General features: G+C 42.3%; 1 protein-coding gene across 3 annotated transcripts in view; it reads left to right on the top strand.

Annotated features, from left to right (window-relative positions):
* LOC147902272 (uncharacterized) overlaps positions 1 to 24,709 on the top strand; it is a 269,182-nt gene that overhangs the window by 222,430 nt on the left and 22,043 nt on the right. For all 3 annotated transcript variants that reach the window (XM_087374747.1, XM_087374745.1, XM_087374746.1), the window contains one exon: positions 3,561 to 3,632. In XM_087374747.1, the coding sequence (XP_087230873.1) occupies positions 3,561 to 3,632 (72 nt within the window). The remainder of the gene's footprint in view (positions 1 to 3,560; positions 3,633 to 24,709) is intronic.

Raw genomic sequence — 24,709 nt, 5'->3', positions numbered from 1 at the left:
TTTCTTTCAGTAGTCCCTGCCTGGAAAGATGGCACGGCGGCATGGTCTTGCATGTGCATGAGACTGGCTACAGAGGCTGAGTGCATTATATCCTATATGCATTTATATGCTGGGTATTAACCACAGCCTGTATCTTCGAATTTAGACCAGCCCTATACTTCCTGAGTGGGTTTTCCTGGAGATCTTTTTAAAAGGAGCAACCTGCAAATAGGCATCCCAAATCTTCTGATTATAGACCTCCACTGTATCCCCTGCATCCATATGCAAGCTCTCCCAACCAAGGAGGACGTGGTTGCTGAATTGCTTACGCATAAACCTTTTATAGAAGGCTTTCTTGAAGCCCTTCCATTTCTTTGGTGGAGCCATCTGTAGTTTGGGCACTCCACTGTGCACTGGCTGTCCGTGTCAAATAATGTAAGCTGACCATGCGCAATTTGGAAGACTTAGAAAACTTTTTTGTACCAAAGGCAGCATCGAATTGATTGATAAACTGCATAGCCTTTTCTATGCGACCGTATTGGCCATTAAAGGTGAAAATTTTCACAGATTCACCACCTTCTATGAAGTCTTTAGGCTTAGAGGCCTTTGCTGCAGCTCGCTTGTGCTTCATCACCCCTTTCTTTTTAGCCTTGGGCACAGGTGACCCAGATGAAGTAGATGAAGATGAAGAGGTAGAACTGGAAGAGGAGGAAGAAGAACATGAAGATCTATGATGATGCCTCTTCTTGGAACTAGACTTTTCTTCATGATCATCTTTTTCTTGCCCTCATGGTGGGACTTTTTACTGTTCCTGGATGCATCATCTGAGGAAGTAGAAGGGGTTCAACTTCGAGATATTTTCCTGCTTATCTCTTTCCTACCTTCTTGAGTCTTCTCTTGCTCTTTCTCACCACTAAGGTTCTCTAACCTGCAAAACAGCGGGTCCTTCCTTGCTTCTGCTAGTTGTGCTAACAATGCTGTGAGGCATCTTCATCTCTAGATCCTACTCCCTCAACAAACTCTGCAATACCCGCATGGGGTAAGTTGGCACGTTCCTATGCGGCCATCGTTGCAATCGTGGCTTGAGATTTGTCAGCCCTCACACAAAGGAGGTGACAGGATTAAGTAATCTACACAGTGATCAGTCTTTTTTGTTCAGCTTGAAAAATCCTCAACAAGAGATATATTGCATCTAGAGCCTGCTTTGTCAGTTCTCCCTCCCTTTGTGCCAATAACTTGCTGTCTACTTATCGCATAAACCTCAAATTTTTGATTGGCATTGTCTTCTCAGACCTGTCCTTTTTAGGTCTATGTTATTAGGCAGTAAGCAACTCAAGCTCCTTTTTTTCCCTAAAGGGCTGCTTACAATTTGGTTAGGTTCTTTTAGTCCAGTTATCTCTGCTGGTTAACTGTATGCACTTAGAGGCTCTGAATGGGCTTGAGACTAGGCTTATGGCCCGACATCCCAATTACCCCCCTGCATTCTCTAGGCGCCATGGTGGCTTTTCACCACAGAGCTCACATAGGTTTAGGAAGTGCCATGGTACCCATAGAGGAAGGGGGGACAGGCCTTTAATTGGTTGTAGGAAACATAGATTTCTTTTTTCAGGCTGAAACATGGTAACATGATGCATTCAAGATACCCTTGAATGGTGAGTGAGGTATAAATGGTTTAAAGAAAAGCACAAGGAAGAGGGAGGGAAGGTGGACTTACATATTTTATTCACAAGACTATGTGTGACTAAGTGCAGGTAGTCAAGGTAGATGCCCTGCATATTTGGATCCATGATACCATGGGAGGAGTAACTATGTCTATAGACTCTGCAATGTGCCAATTCTAGAAATTGAGCAACGGGCCTATATGAAATGTGCAGCATACTCCCAAATATAGGACAGGTTTTGCTGTCATGTCCACATCCTCTATTTGTAAGGCCATACTAATGCTATGGGCAACTATATGGTCCGGTCATGGAAGTTAGAAAACAACACCTTGAGCAATGTTAGGGAACTCTGAGCAGCAATCACTTGGTCTACTCTCATTTTGGTCAAATGATATCTTTGTAATGTTGTTTTTCATCCCATGGGTCGCATTAAGCTTCCCGCTGATGTTGACAAAGGCATCAGCATCATCATACTTTTCCTCAATTTTGCAGATCTCTACCTCGCACTTTCTTGCCGCTGTAGGTTATGCTACCCTCCTTTTCCTGTTTTTTGTGCTAAATGACCCCCCTTCTCAAAATTAGTCCACTCTGTTCTTACACTAGTATGAGAGCTTGATTGGCCTGCATAATTTCTTTTTTTCCCTTCCGTTGTTGAGTTGACTTGGAGCTTAGAGGAGCAAGCAACATGGCTGCTTGAAGTGATGGATGTTCCCCTGCTTGGAGCAAGGAGAAGCATATGGCACCAAGCCAAATGTGTGCGAGTATTTTCTATGGAAAGACCCATGCTCCAATTTGAATATTCTTGCACACATAGTGAGATAAGCTTTATGATGATTTGCTAGATTAGCAACCTATACATGCCTTTCATGGATTATATGGCTGTTGCCTAGATGAATCCACTTATTGGATAAACGTAGATTTATGCCTTTAATGGGTAGACATATGAAAAGTAAGTTTAACAACACAGAAGTTCAAACATGCAAGTTTAAACACATGAGCTCAATGAAAAGTAAGCTCAAACACACAAGCTTAATGAATTGGAAACCTTGCTTACAAACTAGGGAAACTTCGTTAACTTGTACTTGAAATATGACACATGTTGATGTTGGTGTAAAAAGATAAGGGACTCTTCACAAAGGCTGCATGCATGGGATTGTTTGTGTTGGCATGCATTTGGTATACTATGAATCACACTTGGTGTAAAAAGTTGAGGGATATCTCACAAAGGTATCACACATGCGGATCTTAAGACTCAATGGTATTTTTCTCGTCTCTTATTGCGAACCCAATATTTCCTCAATGGTATGCATTGGCAAAGATAGGATCACTCAAAGGATACAAATTGTATCTCTTTGGACGCTCTTATTCTTTGTAGCAAAGGTGATGGTTGAGAGTCATAGGAGTATATTCAAGGGCTGCAACCCAATCTCTCTTCAAATATGAGAGTGCTTTGATTCATTGGTCATCAAGGGGATGGTACAAAATGCAGTTTCTATATGAAAGATGGTACAAACAATAAAAAGATATCTCTAAGTCACATGACACAAATAGCTGAGTGTTTCTCTTATCAATTTTCATGTTTGGATGTATCAACTAATTTGATCTCTTGCAAGTAGTTCTTTGTATCATCTTAGGAATACAAAATAGATCGTCCTACAATACCCTCGCCTCTTTCCTCTAGTTGGATGAAGCCTTGCAAAATGTGTCAAAACGACCTTGTATTACTCAAGTAAGAATTTAGAGTACAAACTAGTCTAGAGCATGTCCACTAGTCTACTACATCCTAAGAGATGGTTAATGAGGCAATACTTTACATGATGAGAGAGAGACACACATAGAGAGAGAGAGACACACACACAAAGAGAGAGAGAGAGAGAGAGAGAGAGAGAGAGAGATCATTTTTGCACTTATCATTTCCAGGTTCTCAGACAAGGTGAGCCAAACTATAAGAAGCACTTTGGGGGCATAGAATTTACATATCCTCTTTATCAGGTTGGTTGTTTATATTGTGCAAAATGTCTATCTCCTCATAGAATCCATGTCTCTTTTGAAATTGTATGGCATGGTTTTCTAACTTTTAAATATTCTATTTAGGAAGTTAATCAAACTTTTGTTTTCTTTTATTTAATCAAATCCCATTGACTGGCTGAACTCGGAAGCAAAGGTACTTTAAGTAGGCCTAGGCATAATTGTAACCGTATGAAGAACTTCGAGATAAACAACACACCGATTACAGCACACTTTTTCAAATTCTCTCTCTCTCTCTCTTACACACACACACACACACACTTTTTTTTTAAAAACCCCAAAAGAGGTTAAAACCCACCAATAAGTACAAGGAAAAGTTTTACAAGAAAAGCCTCAAGAACGAGCAAAATGACCAACCTGCCGGTACCGATAAGATGCTGTAGGAAAGAGGCAAAAAACAGTCTGATGCGCATCGGTGGATGGGCAAATCCCAAATCAAGATCCAGAGTAGAGGGCACAGGCTGCATCATATCCCATCACACACACACACACTTTTTTTAATAGTGAAAGCTTTGATTGATTATATTACAAGAACAGTCACCTCAGAAAAGAGGCGCTAGAAAATACATCAATTGAAGATCACAGTATAAGTCAAATACACATCCTGATCTATCTAACGAGTCTGCAAGCAATCAAAGAAAGATTGTTGCAGAGAACGCTTAAAGAAAGCAAACAAAGAAAAATTGGGATCACTAAAGACTTTACGATTGCGATCTATCCATAAAGTCCAAAGTGCCCAATAGCGAACCCAAACAAAGAAAAGATGAAACTCTGGTGGCTGTGGATGAAAACCAAAGAGCCAGAAAAATTTCCCAAAGAGAACAATCGGGAATCTCGCTCGTAGCCTCTGTCGAAGAGAATCCAGAAATTGCCGAGAAGACGGGCAATGCCATAATAAATGAGGCATAGTCTCCTGAGAAATCAGACACCGATGACATAAAGCAGGAGCAATGTGCCTACGGGCCAGCAACTGTCCAGATGGAAAAATTCCAGAAGCACTCGCCATAAAAAAACATGTTGCCGAAGTGGAACCTTGTATGCCCAAAGTTGTCGTAATCTTTTCCTCCACCACCACTTAGCTGGCCTATGCATTTGCCAAAGAGAATTACCCCTTTCTAAACTTAGGGTTGATGTTACGCTCTAGCCGAGGTAGCATGACCTCGGAAGAATCAGTCGACATTTCCCTTATAGGATCTATCTTTGTAATATATGTGTTTGCGCTTTATGTAAATGATCGGGAGGGATTAATGTCAAGGTCCTAGGTGAGGGCTGATAGCACCAGACTAGATAGATCTGAGACCAAGGGCCTAGTGCAAAGATTGTGCCTAGGGGCAAGGAATTAAATGCATCCCAAGAGAGGGGTGAAATGTTGCATTAGGAAGGCCCTATATGGATGACATGTGGCATCTAGATCTATCTAGGGATTTGGGGTCTGTCAAGGTTAGTGAGAGAAAATGAATGAGGATCTACGTGATTTCTAGATAGCTCTCTCTCTCTTGCTGGGAAGCTTTGGCAGAATTGGCTGGGAGGAAGATCAAGGTGCTACTCCCGTGATCTGCATCAGAGACTAGGATAGTAAAATTCGGTTACATTTTGGTATCAGAGCCCAAGGTTGGGAAGGAGAGAATGAATTGACGCTGGTCAGCGGAAAGTCCTAGGATAGAGAAGGCTGGCTGGTCGACGAGCAGTGACGGGTTGATGGCGCATGTAAGAGCTCACAAGCGGGATGTTCGATAATTGCCCAAGGATTAGTGTTGGCCGTCGCGTGGGCAGGGATTCACCTGAAGGGTCGCGTGAGCTCGTGAAGGACCTGTGTGCACGTAGTCCGGGGGAGTGGTCAGAACTGTCGATGCACGGATTGGTGGTTTGGAAGAGCGTAGCGGGAGCGCTGGTAGCGAATCACCTGAGGGTGACGACTAGAAGACTGCCGACGAGGTCCGTGAGTGGTGGCGCTCACGTGGAAGGTTTTGACGTGCTGCAGTGATTCGACGCAGATGGTCCGTGGGCTGGGCGATATATACGTCGACAGTTCGTAGGTTGGCGTGGACAGCCCAATCTGAAGGATATGCGACACCAGAGAAGGCTTTTTATTCGCAAGCAGACAGAGCGTGGAGGCTGCAGGAATTGGAGACTCGAACTGCATGGAACAAAAAGGGGGTGTGGCTGTTCGTGGATGACCAGGAAGCTCTCTTCAACCTCCATTAGTTTCGTGTTGTTTTTTTTTCCCTCCTTGATTGAGTCTGGTGAGGCTATATTTTTTGTAGATAGGACCTCGTGAATAATCAGCCTGTGTGAGGCTTTAATGCTGTAGCAAGGACAGAGTATGCTTGAAGATATGCCTGTGGGCTTCAGTCAGAGTAAAATGCAGTAGCTTCCCTAGTATAGGGGAAAAGCGCTATTGGGTTATGCATGTATCTGATGCCCAGTCAGTGCGCAGGGGGGATTGCAGGAATTCCCTAGTATAGGGAATTGTGTCAGACTATTGGACGCTGAATTGTGTCAGCTTGTAAATACAGTTTTCTAGCGGTGTTTTTAATATTTAAAAAAAAAAAAAAACCAAAACAAAACACCTATTGAATTAAATGGAAGCAGAAGAAGGGGCTTCCAGGAGGGACCCTGGTGGATCAGGAGTCCGGCCGACCGAGCAGGGATCGCGCCCAGTAGCTCATACGTTATCTGGCAGGATTGCATTGCTGGAAGATGCCTTGCAACAGTTGTTAGCACAGCAGTTACAAGCCAATGCAGGGCAGTCCGAACTTAGGAGAGTACTACAGAGTATGTCTGCCAGACCTTCTCGAGAGGAGAAGGGAAAGGCTCCAATGGAACCGGAGTCTAGCGTTCATACGGTCGAGCCTAGGAAGGCTAAAGTGCCAAATATTGCAAATTACAGACCGGAAAAGTATTCTGGTCGGATGAACGACCGTAGCTCCGATGTCATTGAGACCTGGCTACACAAATGGGACGAGGCGTTCGCCATTTGTGAGATCAGAAATGACATCAAAAAGATCCGCGAGGCCACCCACATGTTCAGTGAGGCAGCGGATCGGTGGTGGATTAAACAACAAAAAGATGGCATAGCATCCACTACCTGGGAGGGGTTTAAAAGAGAGTTCAGGAAACACTTCTTACCTCCTGACGAAGCATCCCGAGCTTGGGATCAATATAGGAACCTTCGTCAGAGAAATTTATCAGTGGCAGAATACACTGATAAGTTTCGAGAGAGTGTAATGAAGGTTGATGAACCCCTGCCTCAATCAATCCAAGTGAAAGATTTCATATTTGGATTGAATGATCGAATAAAAATGGAAGTTCGGGCTAAGTACGCGAACACGCTAGATGATGCAATAGCTATAGCCCTGAACTACGAGGATGCCAAGGGCAGCAAGCCAAGTGGGTTTGCACAGGTTGGAACCCAGTATGGGTATCCAAAGAAATCTGGGTTTAAGAAGAAGTGGGCTAGTAGAGGGAGTGGTTCGCAGCCGAGTGGTCAAGCCAAGCAGGCGAGACCGGCTGAAACTCCTAAACCAAGTACCACCATTGGAGTGAAGAGGAAAGTAACTCCAATGGCAGCCCGGGCTTGGTCTAAGTCTCCCTTGAACCCAGAACAAAGGGAAAAAGCGAGGAGAGAAGGCTTATGCTTTGGTTGCCTTCAACCTCATCAGTGGAGAGATTATCCACGTAATAAAGATCGTCGGATGGCTGAGATGGTGATCTCAGAGTGCGACGTGGAGATGCAGGGAAGTCCCAGAGCGGAAGAGATGCAGATTCAGCTAGCGGGATCTTCTCAGAGGTTAGTACCTTGTTTGTTCTGTGTGTCTGTTACTAAGTTAGTGACGAGTGCACCTGATAACATCCTATCTAAGCCCGCAACAACGGGGTATACAGCCTTCAATGATACGGAGTTAATCAAAATGGAAGGGCAAGTGGCCAGTCATGATGTCATTGTGTTGTTTGACTCAGCGTCAACTCACAATGTGATTAACTCCAAGCTCGTGAAGAGGCTGAAATTAAAGACAAGTCCATCTGACTACGCGTATACAGTCAGGATGGCCGATGGAAGTTCAACTGAAGTATGGGACCAAAGGGTTACCCAGTTGGAGCTTCGGATTCAGGACTATGCTGAGAAGCTTGATTTTGAAATAACCAAGCTTGCTCATGCGGATATAGCTCTAGGAATGGCGTGGCATTCTAGGAAGAATCCAGCCATTGATTGGAAAAAGCACGTATATCAATTCAAGATGAATGATGTGCTTTATGTCTTGCGAGGTGAAAGAAATATACCTCAGGGACCGTTGGTTTCCGTGATGGAAATCAGAAAGGCTCAAGTAGAGTCTTTATACCTTTGCACAGCATCGGTAGAGTCGGTGGATGAGTCTTCGGCTAGCACTGATGTTATGCAAAGTGATGAGATGGCCAAGCTGGCTAATCTTATAACAGAGGAGTTCTCTGAATGTTTTAGGGATGAACTACCTTATGGGTTACCTCCAGAACGGAAAGTTCAGCATAAGATTGAGCTGATCTCGGGGGCAGAACCTGTAAATAGACCTCCCTATAGAATGAGCTTTACTGAAGAAGCGGAGGTGCGTAGGCAACTGGAAGAATACCTCAAGTTGGGGCAGATTCAACCAAGTTTCTCACCTTTTGCTTCACCAGTGATATTAAAGAAGAAAAAGGATGATACGTTTCGCCTCTGTATAGATTACAGAGCATTAAATAATATCACTGTTAAGCACAGGTATCCGATGGCTCGGATTGATGATTTGCTAGATGCATTACATGGAGCCGTGATTTTCAGCAAGATAGATCTTAAGTGCGGCTATCATCAGATCCGGATTAGAGCCGAGGATGTGCATAAAACCGCTTTCAGGAGCAGGTTTGGTCATTATGAGTTTTTGGTAATGCCCTTCGGACTTACCAATGCTCCAGCGACCTTCGTCATGCTTATGAACGACTTACTACGACCGTATATCGGAAAGTTCGTAGTACATTTTATTGACGACATTTTGATATTCAGTAAAAGTCTTACTGAACATCGTGAACACTTAAGGATAGTGTTCAGTACTTTGAGGAAAGCCAGTCTTTATGTGAATAAAAAGAAAACTATACTGTGTATGGTTAGGCTTGAGTATCTAGGGTTCATAATTACTCCACAGGGGGTAGAAATGGATCCGAAGAAAGTGGCTGCGATACTGACTTGGCCAATCCCTCAGAGTCTGACCGCGTTGCGATCATTCTTGGGATTTGTCCAGTTTTATAGAAGGCATATCAAAGGATATTCCGGAATAGTATCGCCATTGACTGATCTGACCTCAGATAAAGTACCTTTTGTTTGGGGACAGAATCAACAGGAAAGTTTTAACACCATAAAACAAGCTGTGGTCACAGGACCGGTGTTAAAAATAGTTGATCCCCAGAAACCGTTGTTCCTAGAAACCGATGCAAGTGGCATTGCGGTAGGAGCAGTCCTCCTTCAAGAGGGAAGGCCAGTAGCCTTCGAAAGCAAGAAGCTTTCTCCCTCTCAAAGGAATTGGCCAACTCATGAATTGGAGTTGTATGCTGTTATCCATGCTTTGAAAACATGGAGGCATTATCTGTATGGTTCAGAGTTTTATGTGGATGTGGATCACGATACTCTGAAACATTTCTGTAAACAGCCTGACTTGAGGGGCCGCCAAGCTAGGTGGGCAGAGCTCATGCAGGAGTTTAATTTAACGATTCGGTACCGAAGAGGAAAAGACAATAAGGTAGCTGATGCGTTGTCTCGCATTATGCACAACCTGAGTTTCACGGTATTAGAGAGTGCTCTAATGACCGAGATAAGAGAAACTCAAAAAGTGGACGAGTTTGTCCAGAGCTTGTGGCCTAAAGCTCATGTGTTAAAACCCGGGGAAAGTGAAAAGGATGACCTGGCATCCAGAAAAGGTCAAACTTATGCAAGATATACCATAAGGGATGGTATGCTGAAAAGAAATGGCAAGGTAGTAGTACCTAGTCAGAATGATCTCAGGCAGAGAGTCATTCGACAGTGCCATGATAGCCCATGTGCGGGACATCCAGGGGTCGAGAAGACATATGATCTCGTGAAGCGAGATTTCTTTTGGCCAAAGATGAAAAAGCATATTCATGAATATGTGACACGGTGTTTCTCGTGTCGGGTAAGTAAGGCCGAGCGGGTGAAGCCACCGGGACTTTTACAGCCCTTGGAAATACCACTAAGTAAGTGGGAGAGCATTTCCATGGATTTTATTGTAGGGCTACCTGCAACACAAGGAGGGTATAATTCTATCCTTGTGGTGGTTGATCGTCTAACCAAGATGGCTCACTTCATTCCGACTAGAGAGTCTATTAGTACCCCGCAAGTAGCGGATTTGTAATTAGACATATATTTCGTCTGCATGGATTGCCTAGATCCATAGTGTCAGACAGAGATGTCAGGTTTACCGGTCACTTTTGGACAGCGGTATTTGAGACACTAAGGACTGAGTTGGGAATGAGTAGTGGGGATCATCCTGAGACGGATGGTCAGACGGAGAGAGTCAACCAGACTTTAGAGGATATGCTGAGAGCATATGTGTCATTGAGGCAACATACATGGGACAAGTGGTTGCCATTGTTGGAGTTTGCCTACAATGATCGAAAGCATTCATCTACTGGGTTCAGTCCGTTTGAGCTGAACTATGGTTATAGACCAGCCAATCCGACTATAGTTGGAGTACCTCAGAAAGTGCCTAGTGCCGCGAACTTTGTAGTTCAGATGCGGGAGATGCTAGCACTTGCGAGAGCTAATATCCGTCAGGCTATGGATAGAGCCAAAGTGTATGCGGATGAAAATCGGTCTATAAGAGTATTTGAAGAGGGAGAAAAAGTTTTTCTCAGAATTCCTTCGCACTCGAAGTCGTTGACTTCAGGAGAGTGTGCTAAATTATCACCTCGATACTGTGGGCCGTGGTTAATTCTAAAGAGAATAGGCAGTGTAGCCTATAAATTAGAATTGCCACAGGGGTGTAAGGTGCACCCGGTTTTTCATGTTTCACGTTTAAAGAAATTTTTACATACTGGTGACTCACTAATCGAAGGTGTGGTTTTGTTTCAGGAGATAGAGGATATTGCAAGGCGCAAACCAACAAGAATCCTGGACCGAGGAACAATGCAAATACGAAATCGGAAGATACCCACGGTGTTGGTTGCATGGCATGGTCAGCCTCTATCCGAAGCTACCTGGGAATCCGTATATCAGTTGCGGAGAGTGTTCCCAGACTTTATCATCGAGGACGCTGATGTCTGAAGAGGGAAGGAATGTTACGCTCTAGCCGAGGTAGCATGACCTCGGAAGAATCAGTCGACATTTCCCTTATAGGATCTATCTTTGTAATATATGTGTTTGCGCTTTATGTAAATGATCGGGAGGGATTAATGTCAAGGTCCTAGGTGAGGGCTGATAGCACCAGACTAGATAGATCTGAGACCAAGGGCCTAGTGCAAAGATTGTGCCTAGGGGCAAGGAATTAAATGCATCCCAAGAGAGGGGTGAAATGTTGCATTAGGAAGGCCCTATATGGATGACATGTGGCATCTAGATTTATCTAGGGATTTGGGGTCTGTCAAGGTTAGTGAGAGAAAATGAATGAGGATCTACGTGATTTCTAGATAGCTCTCTCTCTCTTGCTGGAAAGCTTTGGCAGAATTGGCTGGGAGGAAGATCAAGGTGCTACTCCCGTGATCTGCATCAGAGACTAGGATAGTAAAATTCGGTTACAGTTGAGGCAAAGGGATTTTGTATAATGCAGGCATAGTAATCTGAGATAGCCTCAAAGGACGAGAGGAGAACCCAAGTGAAGTCAATGTTCAATCCTCTAATCGATCCTGGAGTTCCAAAGGGGGAATCGGAAGCAAAGGCAAAAGCATACAAGTGATTTGTTGCCATAAAGTACGATAATGAGAACCCAAACCATACTGTGTGGCTGCCAGAGAAATACAGCCATCATCATGAATAACATCAGCAACAGTATTAATCCCTTTAAAAGAAATAAAGTAAGGATGGCGAGGTTCCTGTAAAGCAAGCGGAGGCTAAAAAACTTTGGACTAGTGAATGCTTTCAACCCGCAAAGAATTACCCTAAAAAACTGTCGACCATGCCATTCCAGGTGAGATAGAATATACTTCCAGTCGAGAAGCAAGTTGGAGACCGTAGGGCAGCCATGCAAAGTGCCATCAATGCACCCAAACAAGAAATCCCACTGAGTGGTTTGCCAATGACCAAAAGTAGGAGTACTGATATGTGTGATGAGAGATTGAATCATGAGAGCCCAGGACTGATCACCTTTCAAAAATTGCAGCAACATTTTCCCCCTGTGAGCAAGGATGTGCACCTGGATATTAGTGATATTCAAACCTCCATGCATCTTAGGGGAATAAATTCGATGCACCGAAAGCAGTCTGAGACTTTTTTTGCCATGTTTGGAACGCCAAAAGATCTCCATAATGACAGACATAAAGGAATCAAGATCTACCTTGGTGAACATGATCAAAGGCAAATAAAATTGAATGTACACCACAAGTATGGACTGCACTATTCGGAGGCGAACATGTAAAGGCCAGGTTGCTAATTTCCAATATTCAAGCTTTTTCCGGAGCTTTATCGTAACCCAATCAATTTGCTGTTGACGAGTAAGTCCCCAGCCCAAAGGATAACCAAGGTGTCGAATTGACTGAGTGGGTGGGGCTATCTCCCCTGGCCATAAGAGACTGTGCCAGTCTTTAAGATGCAAAGGGAGCAGCTTAGACTTTTGAAAGTTAACATGAAGGCCAGCTGACAAACCATAAACTGAAAGGGCTTGCATCAAAGTAGAAAGATCAGGCGGAGTATTCCTTGGAGTAAAGAAAGAATCATCAACATAGGCCTGAGCAACCATGCTGCAATTTTCATCTAGTTCCAAACCATGGAGAGAATCTGTAGCCACTAGATGATCAATGTATTGTAGCATAGGATGAGTAGCAATAGCATACAGTAAGGCACTAAGGGGACAGCCTTGACGAACCAAACTATGAAGAGTCCATTCTTCAGAGATGTCTCCAAAAAGAATACAAGCAGCATTGATGTCCTTGTAGAGCCAATAAATAACCTGCTGCATTTTTTATTCCAAAGCCCAAGGCTCTCATTGTTTGCGAGATGAACTCCCATTGAACTGTGTCAAAAGCTTTGGCAATGTCAATCTGTAAGAGCAAAACATCCGGTTACATGTACTTGGCATATTCAATCCCAACATAAGCATTGGCAATATTGTCCATGATATGCCTACGATGAACAAAGCCATATTGAGAAGGATGCAGCCCATCATGCAGATAGCCTTTGATACGGTCAACAAGCATTTTGGCTATGATCTTGTAAATGAATGGCATGAGCATGATTGGTCTCCAATCAGTGATAGAATCAGAAATCTGCTTCTTAGGAAGGACCTTTACTAGTCCCTTTTTCCATGACAAGGGCATTTGCTGATTTTCCCAAGCTAAATTAGCCATTTGCAGCAGAAGGGATTTGAGGCTATCCTGGAAAGCGAGAAAGAATTCAACAGCGAGGCCATCCCATCCTGGAGATTTCCATCTACCACAGGATTTGACTACATCTAATAATTGCCTTTCAGTGAAGGGAAGTTCCAGCTCCAAAGCCTGAGCTTGAGAAAGAATTGGATGGACATGCTGTAAAAGAAGCTGACGTGCAGACAAAATCTCAGGAGAAGGAAAGTCCACATGCCCAATATGGGAGGAGAAGTGCTGCATACAAAAATCAGCAAGTTTAGAGCGAGATGAAGACCAAGAACCATGAGGGATCCGGACCTCTGACAAATATTTGCAGCCTGTCGTTTGTAATGCAAACTTTTGAAAAATTGCTTCGAAGAGTAGCCTTTATCCAAAAGAGCCCTTTGTCGAGATCGGGTTTCCCATTTAGCAAGCTTTCTTCGATCATTTGATTGAAGATAGAATTTGGCTTGACATAAGTGCATGCTTTCATTAGAAGACAGAGACCGAAGGTGACTAAGCTTAGTCAGACTCTAGGAAGTGAGTTTAGCATGCATGACAGTCTCCCGTGTGGCTTGCATAAATGATTTACCATCATCACGAATCACATCTTGCATTCAAGCAACAAAAGCCTGCCATGCATAGTCCAGATCAAAAAACATCTGAGAAGAGAGAGGCTGAATGGCATCAAAAACCATAGCTTTAGAATTAGCATGTTCGAGATAACTGTTATTTACCAAAAAAAGCCTTCTGCAAGGCAATCTGTCATCAGGAAAGTCATGCATGGAGAGCCTCAACCAAAGTGGTGCATGATTAGAATACGTGAAGGCATGATCAACCCAAAGTTGACAAGTAAAGACATCACAATGTTGCGGATCAACCTAATACCATCTGTCCAGGCATGCCTGATAGGAAGATTGAGCATTGTGTTGAAAGGTATAGCCTGGGAGTGTGGGCTGTAATTCCTTCTAGAGATCCACCAAATGCAGCTGAACCAAAAAATTAGACCATGCCTGCTGTTCAAAAGCCAACATATGAGTGTGGCCCGAAGTATTATCTCCCGGTTGCGGAGCATTGTAAAGATCACCACAGATGATGAATGCATAGTGTCTCCACGGATAATTATGCATGGCATCCCAAATCAACGCTCGACCATTGGAAGATTGAGGGGCATAAACCGATGCAAATTCAAATATTTCTCCTTGAACTAGGCAGGGGACAATCATTTTCCGAGCGAAATCTTCTGAGTGTCCGAGCGAAGGAAAAAAAAAAGCTTCCAACTATGCAAAAATATGGCCAAAATGGATCAGAAGAAAACATAGTTTCACTTAGAAATATGCAAAGTATTATAGCAATGTCTATTTTATACAAGAATCTTTACGTGAATCTTTAGGAATGGTGAGAACATAAGGGGATGGCTTTTGAAGAAACCCACATGTAGAGTAGGCTTCTCTATGAAAATTCCCTTATGATCCTTCTTATAACTTTTACTTAATAGGGGGTGACATTGAAAAACCTTTCTCAACCTATCTTCATGAAAGGGTTTCTTTAAAGAAAACTCATTGAAGCAAGCCATCCAGGTAGTTTCGCCAGCGAAACCCCTTTGAAGTAGGTCTTCCAAGGTAGTTTCGCTGGCAAAACTACCTTGGACAGCACTTTTAAAATTGACATAACTTTCACATCCAATGTCAAAATATAGTCATTCAACCACTCAAATTGATCGGAACACCCCATTTGAGCACATCTATGGAGTTTGCATATTTAGTATTAAATATTACATATATTTTATGAGAGTGATATATAAGACCAAGTTAATACTTACTTATAGTAATTTAAACTTCTTTAGAAACATGTCCATAAATATCTTGTTATTTATGCTATAAAAACACTAGAAAGATATTGCCATATGATATAAATGTGTTAATAAGTAATTATATATGTATAGTATTACTACATTGAGAGTGATTATGAGGGATGTTTCTTAAAGGAATTATTTTTCAACACATTTTTAAGGTAATAATAGGGGTACAAAGGGATGTCTATAAATAAGAAAATTATGTTGTGTAACAATAAATGAGTGACTAGTCTGTATATTTTTATGATAAAGAGATCTAGTTCTAGTGAAAATAAAAGTGTAAAAACCATGTTTCCTAAAGAAAGACCTTTTTTTTAAATCTCTTGAAAAACATGCTCAGATAAACTTGCTCATAGGTTTTTGCTCGTAAAATTGACGCATCCAACCAGGCATTGCATGATAATCCATCTACCATGGTGATCATTGAGAGCCACAACGGGCTGAAGATCATGCCTCACCAAAAAAGCCACTCCAGAGAAAGAGTGCTCTCCAGCATAGAAAATATAATAACCAGCAAAATGTCCTGTTTGACCATACATGTGCTGATTATGTTCCTACAAAGCCTCTATGTCTGGCTGCAATTGTCTGATATACATCCACACAAGTTTCCACTTTCTACGATCACACAAACCCTGTACATTGAGTGTAACGCATTTGATGTGGTCAAGCATATTTACAGATATAGGACAAGTATGTACAGCAAACAAAACAAACTGACTATGTTTGTATCTCCATCTCAAGATCGGGTCCTCTGCCTTGAGAAGAAGAATCAGCTTGAGGAGAAGACAAGAGAGCAGCAACTTCCGTTTCTGGAAAGAGAGTACGATTCGCAGTGATTGCTACCTAAGTCAAACCAATTCCAGAATTTTCAGCGGGGGTTTTGCCCTGTGTGTATGCACTATTCCAAGTCCTGGATGGTAAAGGTCTCCTAGGAGAGAGAACTTTTCGAGGAGTTTGCTATGCTTCATCCAAATTTTTGCCCTTCACTTGAGGCTGAGATGCAGAAGGCATAGAAAGAGGAGCAGGAGCATTCGAGGCAGCCGGGGCTTTGCCTTTATCCTGGACTGCAAAAAATTGTTTGACCCCTTGTTTTTCATCACAAAAGAGGCATTTGAATTCTTACTTGGAGGCGGGACTGTTTCCACTTGCACTGGTAGTTTGGGAGCTCGAGAAGGGCAATGTGAAGCCATATGCCCAAACTGCTTGCATTCAAAGCAAGCTCCTGCAAACAGGGATGCGTCAATTTTACGAGCAAAAACCTATGAGCAGGTTTATCCGAGCGTGTTTTTCAAGAGATTTTTAAAAATGTTTTTCTTTAGGAAACATGGTTTTTACGCTTTTATTTTCACTAGAACTAGATCCCTTTATCATAAAAATATACAGACTAGTCACTCATTCATTTTTACACAACATAATTTTCTTATTTAGAGACATCCCTTTGTACCCCTGTTATTACCTTAAAAAAGTGTTGATTCCTTTAAGAAACATTCCTCATAATCACTCTCAATGTAATAATACTATGCATATATAATTACTTATTAACACATTTATATGATATGGCAATATCTTTTTAGTGTTTTTATAGCATATTTATGGACATGTTTCTAAAGAAGTTTAAATTACTATAAATAAGTATTAACTTGGGCTTATATATCACTCTCATAAAATACATGTAATATTTAATACTATATATGAAAGATTTTCCAAAATATAACTTCGTAGATGTGCTCAAATGGGGTGTTCCGATCAATTTGAGTGGTTGAATGACTATATTTGGACATTGGATATGAAAGTTATGTCACTTTTAAAAGTGTTGTCCAAGGTAGTTTCGCCAGGGAAACTACCTTGGGAGACTTGCTTCAAAGGGGTTTCGCTGGCGAAACTACTTGGATGGCTTGCTTCAATGAGTTTTCTTTGAAGAAACTCTTTCATGAAGATAGGTTGAGAGAGGGTTTTCAATGTCACCCCCTATTAAGTAAAAGTTGTAAGAAGGATCATAAGGGAATTTTCATAGAGAAGTCTACTCTATATGTGGGTTTCTTCAAAAGCCATCCCATTATGCTCTCACCATTCCTACAGATTCACCTAAAGATTTTTGTATAAAATAGGCATTGCTATAATACTTTGCATATTTCTAAGTGAAACTATGTTTTCTTCTGATCGATTTTTGCCATATTTATGCATAGTTGAAAGCTTTTTTTTTCCTTCGCTCGGACGCTCGGAAGATTTCGCTCAGAAAATGCTCGTCCCCCTGCAAACAGCCCCCATTTCAGCTTGTAAAAAGCGCTACCCATGGAAACATTATTGATAGTAACTGAATAAGAAGCCAGGGTGGGATTATCTGTGTCGCACAAAATGCAAAAGCGATTCGAATTACCGTTTGGTCTTGATGGACATACCACCTTGCCAAAAGAAGCTGCAACTTTTGGCAATAGAGACTCCATATACTGAGGAAAATCCACAACCTCTACCCATACAGGGCAACAGTGTCGAATCAATGCCTAATAATCCCTGGTAGGAGACCAGGGCAAGACATGGACCATCTACTGGCCATAGAAGAGCGGAGAGTGCTCTAGCAAAACCTGTCTGTGCTCTTCATCAGCCAATGATGATCTCAAAAAAACCTCTCGCTGCATAGTGGACTTTTTTGACATAACACCAAACCAATTGCCCACATCCGCAGAGCAGCAGGCATACGTCCAGGAAAGAAAATAATAATGGCATGCTTGGCATATTCCTTGACAGGATCAAAGATTTCGTCCACCTCAACCATGATACCTGTAGTGGGAAGTGGATCTTTCCAACCCTTGTGGGTATCCTCAAAACCTTCATGCATTACTTGGTAAACGAGGTGAGCCTCTGCAGAGGCATAAAGGGGGTCATCCTGACCCATCACCTACTTTTGTTTTTTATTTGGAACGGACCTGTCCTTTTGAAAAGTCTTCTCATAGGGACAATCTGCCATTGTATCTGAAGGAGTGGAGAAGCAAGGAGCTGAAAAAAGAAGGAGAAGATGGAAAAGAGCTGCACAGGAGAAAAACTTTGGCAAGTTTAGAAAGGAGGTTACACCAGGCTAACCAGAAGGGGAAAACAAAGAAAGAGGAGAAGAGGAGGGATCTCTCTCTCTCTCTCTCTCTCTCTCTCTCACGCGCACACTTTTTTTTTTTTTTTTTTTGGGTGAAATCTTTGATTGATTATATTATATGAGTAGCAACCTCAAAAAAAGGGTGCTACAATTACATCAACTAAAAATTTCAGTATATGCCAAGAAGACCTCATGATCTATGCAGCGGGTCTGCAAGCAATCAAAGAAAGATTGCCGCAGAGAACGCTTAAAAAAGCCAAATAGAGAGAAAGTAGGATCATCAAAGACTTTACAATTCCTATATGTCCATAAAGTCCATAGTGCCCAGTAGCGAACCCAAACGAAGAAAAGATGAAACTCCGGTCTGGATGGATGAAACCCAAATAGTCAGAAGAACTTCCCAAACGGAACAGATGGGAATCTTGCTCGCAGGTGCTGTCGAAGCAGATCAAAAAACTCACGAGAGCACGGACAATGCCAAAGCAAGTGAGACACAGTCTCCGAAGAAGTAGAACATCTATGGCAAAGTGCATGAGCAATGTGTCGATGAGCTAATAGCTGTCCAGATGGAAACACTCCCAAAAGAACTCGCCAAAAGAAAACCTATTGCTGAAGCGGTACTTTATAGGCCCAAAGTTGCTGTAATCTTTTTCTCCACCACTTGGCTGGGCGATGCATTCGCCAAACAAAATCACCTCTCTCTGAAACCCAAGGTTGAGGCAAAAGGATTTTATACAATGCAGGTACAGTAATCTGAGATAGCCTCAAAGGACGAGAAGAGGACCCTGGAGAAGTCAAAGTCTAATCTTCCAATCGGTCCTGGAGTTCCAAAGGAGGAATCGAAACAAAGGGCGAAAGCATAGAAGTAATTTGTCGCCACAAAGGACGATAATGAGGGCCCAATCCATATGTAGTGGCTGCTAGAGAAAAGGGGAGCACAGTACGAGCATCATCTATAACATCAGCAACCGAGGTGATGCCTTTAAACGAGACAAAGTAGGAACGTCGAGGTTCCTGTAAAGCCAAGGGAGGCTGAAAGACTTTCGACCAATGAATGGTTTCAGCTCTCAAAGAATTCCCAAGCAAAGATTGCCGTCCATTCCATTCCAGATGAGAAAGAACATGCTTCCAGTCAAGAAGCAAGCGGGAGACAAAAGGGCATCCAGGCAAAGTGCCATCAGTGCAGCCAAAAAAGAAATCCCAGTGATCGAGTTGCCAATGACCAAACGCAGAAATATTGATATGAGTGACCAGAGTCCTAATCATAAGAGCCCAAGGCTGATCACCTTGCAGAAATTGCAGCAACATTTCTGCCTGTGGGCAAGAATATGCACATGAATATCCGTGATGTTCAATCCATCATGCATCTTGGGAGAACAAATGTGATGCATCGAAAGCAGCTTGAGACTTTTTCTGCCATGTTTGGATCGCTAGAAGAGTTCCATAAAGATAGACATGAAAGATGTAAGATCTGCCTTAGTGAACATGATCAATGGCAAGTAAAATTGAATATATGCCACAAGGATGGACTGCACTATTCGAAGACAAACGTGCAAAGGCCATGTTGCCAGTTTCCAATACTCAAGCTTTTTCCGAAGCTTAGCCAAAACCCAATCAGTTTGTTGTCGGCGAGTGAGTTCCCATCCCAAAGGGTAACCAAGATGACGAACAAACTGAGTGGGTGGAATGATATCCCTGGGCCATGATAGACTATGCCAGTCTTTGGAATGCAAAGGGAGCAGCTTAGACTTTTGAAAATTAATATGAAGACCTCTCACACGCACTTTTTTTTATAGTAATATCCAGTGCAGTATATTTATATGCTCATGAATTTACATGATGGGAGGTCTCCGAAATGGAGAGTATCCCAAAGACCAGAAAAGTAAAAAGAAAAGCTCTATGCAAGAAGCATCCATATCACCCTCATGGCAGGCATCACACACACACACACACACACATTTTAAAAAAAATAAAAAATAAATAGCAATATCCAGTGCTGTATTTATATGCTCATAAATTTACAAGATGGGAAGTCTCCAAAATGGAGAGTATTCCAAAGATCACAAACATAAAAAGAAAAGCTCTATGCAAGAAGCATCTATATCACCCTCATGGCAGGCATCATATAAAGATTGCCGCAATGAGGCTCGGAAAGATTCATATGACTTGTGAATCTGCCGACCCAAGTATGCCAAATTATGCTCACTCCAGATTGTCCAAAGAGCCCAATATCTCACCCAAGAGAGAAATAGTGAGTATTGAGACAAAGACCTCATAAATCTACCAAATAACCAAAAATGTTTCCCAAATCTGTGACTTGGGAAACAGAGTCGAAGATGATCTGAAATTCTCCCGAGGAGGTTCCTAGAACACGGGCAGTGCCAAAGCAAATGAGGGATAGTCTCTGAAGGAGCCTGACATCTTAAACATGTGGATGGTGCAATGCGTCATTTGGCAAGTGTGACTCCCACTGACAATGTGCTTGTCATGCATCTCCAAAGAAAAAGTCTTTGTTTCAAAGGCATTTTACACTTCCATGATATCCGGAGATTCTTCTGCCACCATGAGAGGGGCTTCCTGATATGCCACAGAGTATTAGCATATTGCTGAATCCATGGAGCAGGCTGAAGAAGCCTGTAGGCTTTGATGGAGGTCAAGGCAGGCAGAGGAACAGGATGAGAGCATGTAGCAGAGGGTTGCAATTGCCAATCCAATAGCCTGTCTGTGTCAGCCACAGGGGGAACAGGTAGAAAAGGATGTAACAAATCAGCAATTTTCTTCCATATCGACCTATGGTGCATTCCCAATGCATAGGAAGCAGTGGCCTGAGAAAAAGATAAGACATAGCCCTGATTATCTACCACATCATGTATGTATCTAATTCCCAATTTCATGAGATTGTATGCCCGAACAGGTTCCTGTAAAGCGAGTGGAATGTCAAAGATGGCACTCCAATGAATACTTTCTTTCCTCATTGAGTTTGTCCCCGAGCAATTATCAGGAGCCCATTTGACCTTAGAAAGTACTTGTTTCCAGTCAAGTATCAGAGCAGTAGAGAAAGGACAGCCAGGTATCTTCCCTACAAATCTCCCAATGACAACCTCCCAATGATCAGTAGTCCAATGACCATAAGCAGAAGTCCTCATATTGACACACATGGATGCTATCATACAAGTCCATGGCTATTGTTGGCGGAAAAAGTTATGGAGCATGGTCGCCTTCCTTGCAAGTACATGATATCTTATATTGAGGATATTAAGTCCACCATGCATCCTAGAGAGCACACCACTTCCATCTTCATCAGTCTCAATGCTTTCACAGCAGTTTTTGTCCTCCATAAGATCTCCATAGCTTGAGACATAAAGGCTGAAATATCTCTGGAGGACCAATGCAGCAAAGGCAAAAAGAACCGGACATAGGACATTACAATGGACTGTACTATTCTGAGCCTGACATGAAGTGGCCAAGTAGAAATTTTCCAGTATTCCAGTTTATGTTGAAGTCTTTGGAAGATCCATTTTAACTGCTGCTGCTTGGTGATATGCCATCCTATAGGATATCCCAAATGCCTGACTACATCTTTGGAATGCACCACCTGACCTGGCCAGAGAATAGAATGCCAATCACATTGTTTCAGGGGAAGCAATTTAGATTTGTCAAAATTAACATGCAATCCCTCTGCCAATCCATACAATGATAGAGTGGTCATAAGCATGTGAACTTCCCGGGGAGAATTCTGTGGCATAAAGAAGGAATCATCAGCATATGCTTGTGCCAAAAAAGATGCAGCCCCAGGGATTTTAAGACCAATCCTCTGTCCTATGTTTGTAAGATGATCAAGATACATTAAGAGGGGATGGGTCGCAATGGCATAGAAGAGAGCACTAAGAGGGCAGCCCTGTCTAACTGATCTACCCAATGTCCATGACCAAGATAGATGACCCCCAAGAATGCACTGAGAAGTAGAGCCAGAATAAAGCCAGTAAATTGCATTTGCTATCTTTGGACCAAAGCCCAACTTTGTCATGATTTAAGAGATAAAATCCCATTGAACAGCGTCAAATGCCTTAGCAATATCTACCTGCAATATGAGCACATCTTGATGCGAGTACTTAGCATATTCAAATGTAGTCAATGCATTGGAGATATTGTCATGGATTTGTCTTCGCGGCACAAACCCATACTGATGAGGATGAAGGCCCGCATTCAGTATCCCGTGAAGCCTATACACAATCATTTTGGCAATGAGTTTGTAAACTATAGGCATCAAAGTAATAGGCCTCCAATCTGACATATGGTCACACATATGTTTTTTGGGCACAAGTTTGACTATGCCATGCTTCCAAGAGTGCGGTAACTAATTTTCTTGCCAGGCAACATTGATCATTTGCAAGAGGACATCTTTCAAATCATCCCAAAAAGAAATATAAAATTCCACTGTAAGGCCATCCCAGCCAGGGGACTTGTCTTTGCTGAGGTGGAACAATGCATTATCAAGTTCTGTATCAGTAAAAGGTCTCTCCAAGGTAAGAGCATCATCCATTTCCACTATTTCAGAAACATATTGGAGGAATTCAGTCCTCGCATCAGTCATTTGATTTGATGGGAAACCAGGAGCAGAGAACAATTTCTGGAAATAATTTTGGCATTCATCTTGGAGATCAGAGAAAGAGTGCGTCCAAGAGCCATCTAGCTTCCTTACTCTTGGACATGAGTTTTTCTTTCGAGTAGCATGCAGGCCCTGGAAGAAGGCTTTTGATGAGCAGCCCTTATCCGTGAGGGGCTTCATTCTTGCTCTAATCTGCCATTTGTGCAATTTCCTCTGATCATTAGTAGTCAATTTAATCCGAGCATGTGAAAGGGAATCATTTTCTGAATCAGAGAGAGGCCTTGATTAAGAAAGTTCAGTCAATTGTTGTGCTGTCCTTTTTGCCCATTTAACCTCATTCCTCCATTCAATCATATGCCAGGTGCCATACTCACTAATGACATTCTGTATACGAGAAACAAAACTGTCCCAAGCATAATTCATCTCCTCCTGGGCATGCAAAGGCAAAGGATGAATTGCAAGTCTGATCATCTGCTGGAAATAGTGATGTCGGAAGTAAGCCTGATTAACATGCAGCAATCTACTAGAAAGAGGTGGCAAATCATCCAGAGGCATGCCAATCTGCAAATTCATCCACAACGGGGCATGATCTGACAAGCCCAATGAGAAATCTATGAAGAGATGAGGGCTAAAATCTGCAAATTGTTGTGGGTAAAACAAATACCATCTGTCAAGCCTTGCCCAATATGTGTAGTAAGTGCATTATGATGAAAAGTATATCCAGGCACTGACCCTTGGAGAAGTAGCCATAAATCTTCAGCCTGCACAGAAAGTAGCATGCTATCCCATTTCTGCCTTTCTAATGATAGCATATGAGATCTTGAAGTGGTGTTATCTCTTGGTAGAGGGGAAATATTAAAATCTCCACAGATGAATGCATTGGATCTCCATGGATATCTGCATAAAGAATCCCATAATGAAGCCCTCATGGCAGAGTTCTAGGAAGCATAAACTGATGCAAACTCAAAAATATCACCATTGACATTACATTGTATGACCATCCATCTGCCACTGCTGTCATTGAATGCTAACTGAGGTTCCAGCTCATGTCTAACCAGTATGCATACACTGGAGTAGGTAGTGGTACCAGCATAATATATATCATAACCGCCAAAGTGATCATGATGACCAACCATAGAGTGTTGATTATGTTCTTGCAAAGAAACAATATCTGGCTGCATTTTATGTACACAATTCCAGAAAAGCCTCCACTTGAAGACATTGCAGAGGCTCTGTACATTGTATGTAAAGCACTTAAGTGTTTGGGACATAAGAAAGATATATACAGCAAGGTATCAGAATGAACACACCACACACACACACACACACACTATACACACTTTTTTTGTGAAGAAATCTTTTATTGCTGTAAAATAATTACATTCAATGAAGTAACCATTACTCAACTAAAGATCTCAGTATAAGCTGTATACATATCCTGATCAATCAAATGAGTCTGAACACAATCATAAAATGATTGCTGCAGAGATTGTTTGAAAAAGATAAAGGATGAAAAAAGGGGATCACCAAAGACTCTATGATTTCTGTCCATCCATAAAGTCCATAGTGCCCAGTAGCATACCCATTAAAAAAACAAATCAAAACCCTGTCTCAGTGGATGAAAACCAAACAACCAAAAAAGCCTACCAAAAGTAGCAGTAGGAAATCTCACTCGAAGCCTCTGTTGGATGAGAGCAATGAAGATGCAAGTATGTGGACAGAACCAAAAAATGTGTAGCACAGATTCAGTGGGGTGTAAGCATCTGTGACAAACAGCCAGAGCAATATGTCTATGTGCAAGTAGCTGGCCAGATGGAAAAATGCCAAGCAGGACTCGCCAAAGAAAAAGCTGTTTTCGAAGAGGGACGTTGTAATGCCAAAGGAGACGCAGCCTTTTGCTCCACCACTTTAGTGGGCGATCCATATGCCAAACAGTATTTGCTCTGTCAGAAATCCAAGGCGGAAGTAATAGCACT

The sequence above is a fragment of the Dipteris shenzhenensis genome, chromosome 5 (assembly GCF_047967505.1).
Source record: "Dipteris shenzhenensis isolate YYH24624 ecotype China chromosome 5, Dip_SZ_1.0, whole genome shotgun sequence".
In the NCBI taxonomy this organism is placed as follows: Eukaryota; Viridiplantae; Streptophyta; class Polypodiopsida; order Gleicheniales; family Dipteridaceae; genus Dipteris; species Dipteris shenzhenensis.
Note: the sequence above shows the minus strand (reverse complement) of the source record. Positions and strands in the feature narration are given on the sequence as shown.